This window comes from Mobula birostris, chromosome 17, assembly GCF_030028105.1.
Source record: "Mobula birostris isolate sMobBir1 chromosome 17, sMobBir1.hap1, whole genome shotgun sequence".
NCBI lineage: Eukaryota > Metazoa > Chordata > Chondrichthyes > Myliobatiformes > Myliobatidae > Mobula > Mobula birostris.
The window spans coordinates 63,911,170-63,923,854 of record NC_092386.1 but is presented as its reverse complement, the minus strand read 5'-3'; the positions used below and the strand labels follow the sequence as shown (position 1 = coordinate 63,923,854).

Genomic DNA, 12,685 nt, shown 5'->3' with positions numbered 1-12,685 from the left:
TCTCTGGAATTTAGAAGATTGAGGGGGGATCTTATTGAAACGTATAAAATCCTAAAGGGATTGGACAGGCTCGATGCAGGAAGATTGTTCCCGATGTTGGGGAAGTCTGGAACGAGGGGTCACAGTTTAAGGATAAAGGGGAAGCCTTTTAGGACCGAGATGAGGAAAAACTTCTTCACACAGAGTGGTGAATCTGCGGAATTCTCTGCCCCAGGAAACAGTTGAGGCCAGTTCATTGGCTATATTTAAGAGGGAGTTAGATATGGCCCTTGTGGCTAAAGGGATCAGGGGGGTATGGAGGGAAGGCTGGTACAGGGTTCTGAGTTGGATGATCAGCCATGATCATACTGAATGGCGGTGCAGGCTCGAAGGGCTGAATGGCCTACTCCTGCACCTATTTTCTATGTTTCTAAATCACGAGATGGGGAAAGGTACCCCATGTTTCATTCCGAATTGCAACTTGGTTTACTCTGATGCTAAAAGCTGGACATTGCCTCTTTTATCTTCAAATGATATTCAAATACTTAAAATGATATCTCATTAAACTAGAAGATTCATTTCTGAATTAAATTTACTTAAAGATGCCAATGCTAGTGATATTTTTTTCCTGCAATTACCATATTTGAATCTTGGATACTAGATTATGCAGATACTGGAAACTTGAGCAACACACAAGGGGAAAGGTAACAAAAATTGAATGTAACATGGCAATTCAGAAATGAATTCCAAAAGCAAAGCTTTTCTAAATGCTGCACCCAGAATGCTTAACAAAACGACTTGGTACACTGAGTATATTGCTATTAATTGAAGTAAAGCCCAGTTTTAAAAAAACCTCACATGAAGTCCCAATTGAGCAAAAAAAAAAGTTTGCAGAAGAACCAATAGTTAAGAGCAGAAAGAGATAATAGCCAGAAAAGTTAGTTATCTGCTCGACAGTGTTTCCACCTCAGCTATCTTTTTTTTTTCCTGGGCTTGGCTTCATTCCACCTGGTGTCCACACTAACTGGAATCTTTATCCTTTATTTTTAAAAGTAACATTCATCTTGAGCAGAGACCTTCTAGTCCCATCCACTGTTTGTGGAAATGATGTGTACTCTGGTAATCTGTTAAATCTACTGCTCCTTTGCATCCACTGCAGATCCAATTTTCTGCTGCACCACATCTTGGCTTGCACAACACACACAAAATGCTGGAGGAACTCAGTAAGTCAGGCAGCATCTACAGCAGTCAATGTTTTGGGCCGAAACCCATATTACTGAGTTCCTCCAGCATTTTGTGTGTGTTGCTCAAGTTTCCAGCACCTGCATAATCTAGTATCCAAGATTCAAATATGGTAATTTCAGAAAAAAAGTATCACTAGCTTTGGCATCTTTAAGTAAATTCAGTCCAGAAGTGAGTCTTCCAGTTTAATGAGATATCATTTTAAGTATTTGAATATCATTTGAAGATAAAAGAGGCAACGTCCAGCTTTTAGCATTAGAGTAAACCAAGTTGTAATTCAGAATAAATAGGAAAACCAATAATAGGTACAAAGGTGGAGACAGCAGATGACATCGAGGTCTGTGAAAGTAATCATTATCTCCACGAGGTTTTGGTGAAAAGGCGGCTGAATTCAAACGAAAAACTGAAAGATGTATCAACCCACAGAAAAAAAGTGAAGCAATGTTTAGAAATGTCCATCACCGACTTCTTCATTAACTCATCGATCAGTTAACCTTGTTTACAGTTTATATCCATGGTTCCCCCCCCCCAGTTTTATTCTCCCTCCCTATATTCCTTGCAGCTTAACGAGCTTCATCTCCTTCCCAGATCTGACAAAGGATCTGCAACCTGAAATATCAGCTGTTACTCTTCCCACAGGTGCAGCATAAACCACTGGGCATTTCCAGCATATTCCATTTTATTCTAGATTTCTAGCATCTCTATTTTTTGATTATCCAATATGTAAAAAATATTTTATTCTTTACAAATCAGAGTTACAGCAACTCCAAGACCACGTTTAAAAAAATTACGAATGTCAGTGATTACTTGAGAAATGTGTACATACGACCCACAACAAAACAAAGAGCGGGAAAGAAAACTTTTTCAGGTAGCTGTTTTTGATGTAAAAGAAATTGTAGCAGCTCTACTTCTACATGAAAAGCTGATAGTATTTGGATCTAAATCATAAACAAGAGGAAATCTGCAGATGCTGGAAATCCGAGCAACACACACAAAATGCTGGAGGGATTCAGCAGGCCAGGCAGCATTTATGGAAAAGAGTAAACAGTCAACGTTCAAGCAGAGACCTTTCATCAGCACTACTGAAGGGTCTTGGCCCAAAATGTTGACTGTACACTTTTCCATAGATGCTGCTTGGCTTGCTGAGCTCCTCCAGCATTTTGTGTTCGGATCTAAATGCTCTGTTACACTAGTAAAAGCACCAGAGTATTAGTTTTTATATGAGGTAAGAAATTCACAGCCTATGCAGAAATTACAAGATTTACAACGGCAAATCTACCAGAGAGATTCAGGAATATGAATGAGATACAACAGTAGCCTTGAAACACTGGGGCATCTTCAACTTGGGAAAAATTCTAGCTAAATGCAGGTTCATTTGCCTCTGTGCCATAAACAATGTTTCATTTTTAAGCACAGTGATCCAAAATGATCCAAAACCTTTGGGTGGGATCATCATCCACGTTTCACGTCAAAACAACAGCCAAGCAAAACAGATCATTTTAAAATCTGGCCTCAACTCAAAAATGAAAATCTAAATCCACAACAGGCACACATTTGCATTCAAGCACTGAAAGCTAAATGCATCCATGAAACATGCATATTGGATTGTCTTTTTTTATGACTAGGTTTTCACACTAGAGGGGCAACTTTGGTGTTTGGATTGCCGGAAAGTTCTATTGAGAGACTAAAATGGAATTAGTTTCATCAAATATCTTCAAAAATCTAGCTTGCAACTACACAGAACAGTTGTCACTCACTAAAACATTGAAATAGCTGATGTTGACTTACCTACTTGCATGGCTGGTAAGGCACGTTTTAATCGTAATTGAGAATTTACCAACGTTTGTCCACCATGTTTCTTCTTAGGACTTCTCTGGCGAGCTACTAATTTAGCAATATGTGCAATATCATTGTTTACAGTAGCAAAGCAAGTCATCTGTAGATAAAATAAAATAAGTTTTAGCTAACATTTTCTCATAATGATTTATGTTTCTAGAAATGAAACCAAATGTGTCTATACTTTTCACAAACATTTTGAACAATCCAGCACATCTGAGTCAACATTCTCCCTCCTCATAAATTCATTAAGCCCCTATTTAATTTGGTTTTATAATACAGAAATATATTTTGTTCAAAACCCTTTGTGGAACTTCACCCCACACGGCAGCTGTTAAAGAACCCAATTATCATTCATTGTTGTAAAGCTTAACAGACAAAAATCCTACAACTTAACTAAAATGAGCATTGTTCCTAGAGTCAAATACAGCTAAATCACAGTCGCAGCTAATGCCTCCATTCATTTAATGCACCACTCACTGGTTTCAAATTAAGATATTTTGACAGACTAAAGATTTAAGTTGTGAGGGAATTTAGTTTTGATTATTTTCCTCCTCCTTTTGAATTTTTCAACACCCTTCTCTTGAAAGATTAAAAATCATACCACAGTGATGGGTGCTCTTCAGAATTTCAGTCAAGTGCCATTTTACACACAAACCTACCAACAAAACATCATCAGGCTGCTGTAATGAGATAGCTTAAGCCAAAGCTAACCTAAATTGGTGTCTGCTTGAGGTTCCTGATACCAAAGTAAATTTACCATAGCACTCAGAAGAGGTTGTTTGACACATCAGTACTTGAACTAACTTACCCACATAGTTAAGCCTATGTTATTGGCCTACATCAAACCAGACATAATAAGTCATTTTCTCATTTCAGTCATTTTCTCATTTCACTCATCAAGTATGTCCCTAGGCAGATTTCCTCCATCTATAATTACAATATTTGTGTACTCTGGAAGCCAGCATTCTCAACAGTAATTTTGGGTGTCTGGGTATCCATCCTCAGAATGACTTTAAACCATTCATGTAAATACCAGGCCTCAACAAAGGTGTTCGAACTTGATTGGAACCATTTGTCATACAAAATAACTGCAATGCCATTGTAGCTATTGAAATGGTATTGAATTATTTGCTATCTTTATTCTGAAGTGAAAAACTTGATGCACTCTGAGATCTGAATGAGAGAAACGTCTGCTTGTTATGTGACCAGCATCTCCAGCAACTTAATCATATAACCAAATAACAATGACAGCATGGAAACAGGTCATCTCCGCCCTTCTAGTCCGTGCTGAACTCTTACTCTATCCTAGTCCCACCGACCTGCACTCAGCCCATAACCCTCCATTCCTTTCCTGTCCATATATCTATCCAATTTAACTTTAAACAATAACATAGAACCTGTCTCAACCACTTCTGCTGGAAGCTCATTCCACACAGCTACCACTCTCTGAGTAAGAAGTTCCCCCTCATGTTACCCCTAGGCTTTTGTCCTCTAATTCTCAACCCATGTCCTCTTGCTTGAATCTTCCCCACTCTCAACGGAAAAAGTCTAACCACGTCAACTCTATCAATCCCCCTCATAATTTTAAACACCTCTATCAAGTCCCCCCTCAACCTTCTACACTCCAAAGAATAAAGACCTAACTTGTTCAACCTTTCTCTGTAACTTAGGAGATGAAACCCAGGCAACATCTTAGTAAACCTCCTCTGTACTCTCTCAATTTTATTGACATCTTTCCTATAATTCGGTGACCAGAACTGTACACAATGCTCCAGATTTGGCCTTACCAATGCCTTATACAAATTCAACATTACATCCCAACTCCTATACTCAATGCTCTGATTAATAAAGGTCAGCAAACCAAAAGCTTTCTTCACCACCCTATCCACATGAGATTCCATCTTCAGGGAACTATGCACCATTATTCCTAGATCCCTCTGTTCTAAAGCATTCTTTAATGCCCTACCATTTACCATGTATATCCTATTTTGATTAGTTCTACCAAAATGTAGCACCTCACATTTTTTAGCATTAAACTCCATCTGCCATCTTTCAGCCCACTCTAACTGTCCTAAATCTCTCCAAGTTTTGAAAACCTACCTCATCATCCACAACAACATCATGTGTGCACTATTGTGATAATCTCACACAGGGTCTCACCAACACAAATGCAACATACTCAAATTCAGTCTGATAAATATAATATCACATCTAGTGCAAGCAGTGGGATCTGAAGATGAAGAGGAGGCAGAGGCTCCACTCTGGAAAAACCCCAATCAATAAAAATCTAAGAGTTAATTTCTCAAAGGGATAAACAAATCCCACTACTTAACTCCCCCAGATGAAGACTAAAATCAAGTATATTTTGTTGCTTCTTTTGTAGTTCTGTTCTTTGAACAGGTTCCATGGTTTGTTTTGTGCAGTCTGTGCAGAGACGCATGTCAGGGTTGTATACTGCACACATACTTTGATAATAAATGTTCTTTGAACATTGAATTTTTACATCACAATCATCAGAAAGATTCAAATTCTGAGCTGTGTATAGTTAGTACTCAGTATCTCAGTAGTACAGAGTACATGTTCATGAAACATCCTGAGCAATCATATCATATTCCTGCCATTAATTGACCACAGTTGTAAAATAGGGAAGGACATACAAAATTTCTTAGAGGACACCAGAAATGAATCCAATCCCAACATCCCAAGCTATAATCGTGTCATGTTAACCACTACATTACTGCAACCCATAACATAATGCAAATATCTAATCACATCATGTGGCAGCAACTCAATGCATAAAAGTTTTCATACATGGTAAAAGTTTCAGTTGTGTTCATCACAAACGTCAGAATGGGGGAAGAAATATGATCCAAGTGACTTTGAGCATGGAATGATTGTTTGTGCCAGATGGGTGGTTTGAGTGTTTCAGAAACTGCTGGTCTCCTGGGATTTACATGCAGAGTAGTCTCTAGAGTTTACAGAAAATGGCATGGAAAAACAAAAGATATCCAGTCTGTGGGTGAAAAAAAATGCCTTGTTAACAAGTCAGAAGAGAATGGCCAAACTGGCTCAAGCTGACAGGAAAGCAACAGTAACTCAAATAACCATGCGCTACAACAGTGGTGTGCAGAAGAACATGTATGAACGCACAACCTGTCAAGCCTTGATGTGGATGGGCTAAAGCAGCAGAAGACCACACAGAGTTTCATTTCTGTACCTAATAAAGTGGCCACTGAGTGTAAGTACACACAAAGATGGAAAAGAGTGATAATGGACCCTCATTCAAGATACTCATTCCAACAAATCATCTAGTATCTGAGCAACATACAAGACAAATGGAAAGTAGTCCAGCACAAGAGAATTCCTTGCAAATTAGTAAATATGTGCTACAGAATTAAATATGCAGGTCTGGAAAATTAATGAGACGCTGGGGTCGGGAAAATACAGACTCAACTGTAATGATAACTTTCAATTCATATCTTACCTCTCCATTTTTATTAACTGCAAACTGCACAACTGAGGGAATGCTTTTCAAGTAGTTCTCAAGGGTGGGAAATCCAAGCTGTTTATGAGGGATCACTTCACCTGTGAGTTGCTTATATTCATCCTGCAGTCTTGTGAAAGCCACACCATCTTTGCTTGACTGCAGCACTGCTCGCAGCATCTTAGCCACCAGGTCTTTTTCTGCTTCTGACATCTTCACCCTGCTAAAAAGCAAAAAGGTTATTCAGGATGTAAAATGCATATTGCATGTACAAATTCTAAGGTTTCTGAATTAAATGAAAGATACCATTAAAATTTAAGCCATTGGTCATTTGGTCTATCAACTGTAAAAAAAAAAACACAAATATATGGTGATATTAAAACAGCAGGATACTCCCAACTGCCAATTGCACATCACTAACCAAGAGATTGAACAAAAGACCAGCTTGAATTACCTTGGTAGCTTTATATCACAAGATGCTAGAAGTAAAGTAGAGATAAAAAGAAGAATTGCCATTGCCAAAAAAAACTTCCAAAAAAAAATGAAACCCATTTTTACCAACAGACACAGTTCTATAACAACAAGGCTTAGGCTACTAAAATGTTACATCTGGTCAATCTTGCTGTATGCTTCCGAATCATGAACTATAACACCAGAACTCCAAAGAAACTTAGAAGCAACTGAAATGTGGTTTCTTAGAAGAATGCTGAAAATATCATATAGAGATAGGGTAACTAATGCGACAGTACTCCAACATGCCCATACAAAGAGATCTTTAATGAGAACATTAAATGAAAGGAAATTTAATTTCCTGGGCCATGTCATCAGAAAGGGTGAAATAGAATGCCTTACATTACAAGGCCGTACGCCTGGGAAACGCAGAAGAGGAAGGCAAAGAAGAAAATATACGGACACTGTGAAAGAACTAACAGATCTAAGTGAGCGAGATATCATTGACACTGCGTGGGATCGCTCGATGTGGAAAGCCATGATCGCCCAAGCGTGTAACGCACAAGGCACATGAAGAAGGTGGTGGTCAATTTACTTTGCACACACAAAAAAATAATTGGCAGTAACCCTTGAAATGCTATCCTGAGGCTCTACACAATACAGAAGAGATTCAACAGAAAGCTGGCATGGAACAGGAAAATACTTAAAACTGTGTATAACATATGGTTAATTGACACTTTCCTTGTGAATGTTGCTTATGTGATACTATTGAAACTAAGTATTTCATCGCACCTGTGCGTCAGTTTATTTGATCATGTTAGGGATCATTCTGGAGTTGTGACATTATGGATAGCATAAATCATAAACACGAGATTTTGCAGATGCTAGAAATCCAGAGCAACACACAGAAAATGGAGGAGGAACTCAGCAGGTCAGGCAGCATCCATGGAAATGAATAAACAGTCGACATTTCAGGCGAGACTCTTCATCAGGAGTGATGAAGTGTCTCGGCCCGAGATGTTGACTGTTTATTAAACCAAAAGATATAGGAGCAGAATTAGGTCACTTGGCTCATCGAGTCTTCTCCACCATTCCATCATGGCTGACTTATTATTGCTCTCAGTGCTCTTCTCCTGCTTTCTCCCTATAACCTTTGATGCCCTGACTAATCAAGAACCTATCAACCTCTGCTTTAAATATACTCAATGACTTGGCCTCCATAGCAGAGAATTCCAAATTCACCACCTTCTGATTAAAGAAATTCCTCATTACTATTCTAAATGGATATCATCCCTCTATTCTGAGGCTGTTCCTAGATTCTGCTCCTAAATTCACCCACTATAGGATACAGTCTCCACAGCCACACTATCTAGGACTTCCAATATTTGATAGGTTTCAGTGAGACCCCTCTCATTCTTCTGAACTCCAGGAATTACAGGCCAAGAGCAATCAAAAGTTCCTCAAATATTAACCCTTTCATTCCCAGAATCATTCTCGTGAACCTCCTCTAGACCCTCTCCAAAGCTAGCATATCCTTAAGGGGCAGAAAACTGCTCACAAAACTCAAGGTGCAGTCTCACTAGGGCGTTATACAGTAAAACCTCAGGATCACATCTTTGCTCTTGTATTCTAGACCTCTTGAAATGAATGCCAACATTGTATTGCCTTCCTTACCACCTGCAGTTAACCTTTATGGAATCCTGCACAAGAACTCCCAAATCTCTTTGAACCTCATCTTCTCCCCATTTAGAAAATTGTGTGCACCTTTATTTCTTCTACCAAACTGCACGACTGTACTCTTTCCTACACTATATTCCATCTGCCACTTCTTTGCTCATTCTCCCAGCCTGTCCAAGTCCTTCTGCAGACTCCTGCTTCCTCAACGCTGCCTGCCTTCCACTCATCTTTGTGGCCAAGTTTGCAGAATACAAAGCCATCAATTTAATCATCTAAATCACTGACATATAAACATGAAAAGCAGTCCTGATACCAACCTCTGTGGAACACCACTGGTAGTCAGCCAGAACAGGCCTCCTTCATTCACATTCTTTGCCTCCTGCCAGTCAGTCAATCTTCTATCCATACTAGTATATTTCCTGTTATACTATGTGGTCTTATATCTTATTAAGTAGCCTCATGTGTGGCACCTTGTCAAAGGTCTTCTGAAAATCCAAGTAAGCTACAGCCACGTCTCTCCTTTGAGGGAACAACAGTCAGGATAGACAAAGAACACCAACACATTTGTCAGGCAAGATTCACCCTTAAAGAAACTATACTGACTTTGGCCTGCTTTAACATGCATCTCCAAGTACTCTGAAACCACATCCTTAGTAATGGACTCCAACATCTTCCTAACCACTGAACTGACCTATAATTTCCTATCTTTTATCTCAATCCCTTCTTGCAAATTTCCCTCTGGAAGCAGTCCAAAATCTACTGATTCTTCAAAGATCATTACTAATACCTCCAGAATCTCTTCAGCTAGCCTCTTTCAGAACCCTGGGGTGTAGTACATGTGGTCCAGGTGATTCACCTACCTTCAAACCTTTCAGCTTCCCAAGCACCTTCACCTTAGAAATAGAAAATACACCCACTTCTACCCCCTGACGCTCTTGAATTTCTGGCATTCTGCTAGTGTCTTCAACAGTGAAGACTGACACAAAATACTTATTCAATTTGTCTGCCACTTCTGTTCCCCTTATTACCTCACCAGCATCATTTTTCAGTGGTCCTATATCCACTCTCACCTCTTTTACTCTTTACACTGTATATCTGAAAAAACCCTTCTGTATCTTCTTTGATATTATTGGCTAGCTTACCTTCATGTTTCATCTTTTCTCTCCTTACTGCTTTGTAGTTGTTTTCTGCTGTATTTAAAAGTATCCCAAATCTCTGACTTCCCACTAATTTTTGCTATTATTTATGCCTGCCCTTGCTTTTATGCTGTACTAGACAAAGGGGCGACCCATTGTGGCACCCTTTGACAGAAGGGTAGTGCAGTCTGATATGAGCAAAATGAACATTAAATTTTCCTGAATGCTATTGGTATCACTTTGCTTTGGAAACTGAAGTAGAAAACCTCAGGTTATTAAAGAAGAACGACGTGTAGCAAAGCAAATATAGCTGCTCCTCATTTAACAAAGGATACTTTTGATGGCATCATTTCTGGTTTACCTGCCACCCTTGTGACTCTCGTTATCATTCTGGAGATGTGCAGCCCTTTCATCCCCCGTCTCTTCATCTCTTCTGCTGTTTGTTGTTTGTCTCTAATCCTGGAGATGTGCATGCCTCTCCTCCTCTGTCTCGTCTTCTCTCATCTTTTTTTTGTCCTGGCTCTGACTTTGTCTTTGAAAATGCAAAGCGTGTTGGAAACATTGAGAGGGAATGAGCTGGTGTGCTCAGAACATCACACCAACCAATGAATGTAAAGGAAAAAGTTAGGTACAAAATTGAGATTAATGAAGCCCAGGGAATGGTAAACAGTCAATTTACAGGATTTGCTGTCAATTTGCTGGATGTTTGTAACTTGATATTCGAAGAAAGGTATAGTAAATAGTATGACTAAGAAAAGCAATAGAACTTCATGGAGGCAGAAGTAGCCAACCTAGTAGATGACAACACAGCTGTCTGGAGGACCTCAAAAAGTAAGTGAGAACTAGAAGAAAAATTGTGCAAAATGGAAACCTCAACTAATTTAGTGGAAAGAACATTTTAAAGTGGAGAATAGGAGCGGTACAGTGGGATAGCTCGTAGCTGCTGCCTCATAATGCCAAATACGTGGTTCAATCTCAACCACCAGTACCATCTGCCTGCAGCTTCCATGTTCTCCCTATGATCATGGAGTCCTCCAACTGCTGCCATTAAATTTGTGTTACAGAAGTTAGATTCTGTGAACTGTAGAATCCAAGGGGAGATTGATGATAATGTAGGGAGAATAAATTAAGGAACTAATGCAAGATTAGTGCAATGGGATGCTGATGGTGACATGGAGTCTGTGGGCCAAAAGGGTCTGCTTCCATGTTTTGAGACTATATTTAAAAAGCCAAGACCCCCCCCCCCCCAGAGCTAGCACAGATAAGACTAGAACTGGAGCAAAAGAGTCACTATAACAAGCATTGAAACGAACATGATTCAGACAACAAAAAAAAGGATTAACCTACAAGTTGTGTAGTTGAAAAATTAAAAAACTGAAACTACACCAGTGGATTATAGAGGCAAATAGAGGATTATGTATTGCACACTAGAAAGGATCAGTAAAACTGCAGATACTAAGTGACAGATTCATAACAGCCATGTTTAACATTGGCTAAAGGAATCAATGTCAAGAAAATAGAAAACAACAGGAATTCTGCAGATGCTGGAAATTCAAGCAACACACATCAAAGTTGCTGGTGAACGTAGCAGGCCAGGCAGCATCTGTAGGAAGAGGTGCAGTCGACGTTTCAGGCCTTATATACTTCCATCCCCCATCAGGATGGTCTCAAAGCTCTACGCTTCTTTTTGGATTCCAGACCTAATCAGTTCCCCTCTACCACCACTCTGCTCCGTCTAGCGGAATTAGTCCTTACTCTTAATAATTTCTCCTTTGGCTCCTCCCACTTCCTCCAAACTAAAGGTGTAGCTATGGGCACCCGTATGGGTCCTAGCTATGCCTGCCTTTTTGCTGGCTTTGTGGAACAATCTATGTTTTGTGCCTATTCTGGTATCTGTCCCCCACTTTTCCTTCGCTACATCGACGACTGCATTGGCGCTGCTTCCTGCACGCATGCAAAACTCATTGACTTTATTAACTTTGCCTCCAACTTTCACCCTGCCCTCAAGTTTACCTGGTCCATTTCCGACACCTCCCTCCCCTTTCTAGATCTTTCTGTCTCTGTCTCTGGAGACAGCTTATCCACTCATATCTACTATAAGCCTACTGACTCTCATGGCTATCTGGACTATTCCTCTTCTCACCCTGTCTCTTGCAAAAACACCATCCCCTTCTCACAATTCCTCCATCTCCGCCGCATCTGCTCTCAGGATGAGGCTTTTCATTCTAGGACGAGGGAGATGTCTTCCTTTTTTAAAGAAAGGGGCTTCCCTTCCTCCACTATCAACTCTGCTCTTAAACGCATCTCCCCCATTTCACGTACATCTGCTCTCACTCCATCCTCCTGCTACCCCACTAGGAATAGGGTTCCCCTGGTCCTCACCTACCACCCCACCAGCCTCCAGGTCCAACATATTATTCTCCGTAACTTCCGCCACCTCCAACAGGATCCCACCACTAAGCACATCTTTCCCTCCCCCACTCTCTCTGCATTCCGCAGGGATTGCTCCCTATGCAACTCCCTTGTCCATTCGTCCCGCCCATCCCTCCCCACTGATCTCCCTCCTGGCACTTATCCGTGTAAGCGGAACAAGTGCTACACATGCCCTTACACTTCCTCCCTTACCACCATTCAGGGCCCCAAACAGTCCTTCCAGGTGAGGCAACACTTCACCTGTGAGTCGACTGGGGTGATATACTGCGTCCAGTGCTCCCGATGTGGCCTTTTATATATTGGCGAGACCCGTCGCAGACTGGGAGACCGCTTTGCTGAACATCTACGCTCTGTCCGCCAGAGAAAGCAGGATCTCCCAGTGGCCACACATTTTAATTCCACATCCCATTCCCATTCTGACATGTCTATCCACGGCCTCCTCTAC

The 12,685-nt window shown here is 40.4% G+C and overlaps 1 protein-coding gene across 5 annotated transcripts in view; it reads right to left on the bottom strand.

Annotated features, from left to right (window-relative positions):
- Positions 1 to 12,685, bottom strand: part of LOC140211714 (tudor domain-containing protein 7-like) — a 122,528-nt gene that overhangs the window by 98,020 nt on the left and 11,823 nt on the right. For 3 of the 5 annotated variants that reach the window (XM_072281798.1, XM_072281802.1, XM_072281801.1), the window contains 2 exons: positions 6,545 to 6,767; positions 3,010 to 3,157 (listed from right to left, as the gene is read on the bottom strand). In XM_072281798.1, coding sequence (XP_072137899.1) covers positions 3,010 to 3,157; positions 6,545 to 6,767 — 371 coding nt within the window. The remainder of the gene's footprint in view (positions 1 to 3,009; positions 3,158 to 6,544; positions 6,768 to 12,685) is intronic. The other 2 variants (XM_072281803.1, XM_072281799.1) reach the window with 1 other exon arrangement.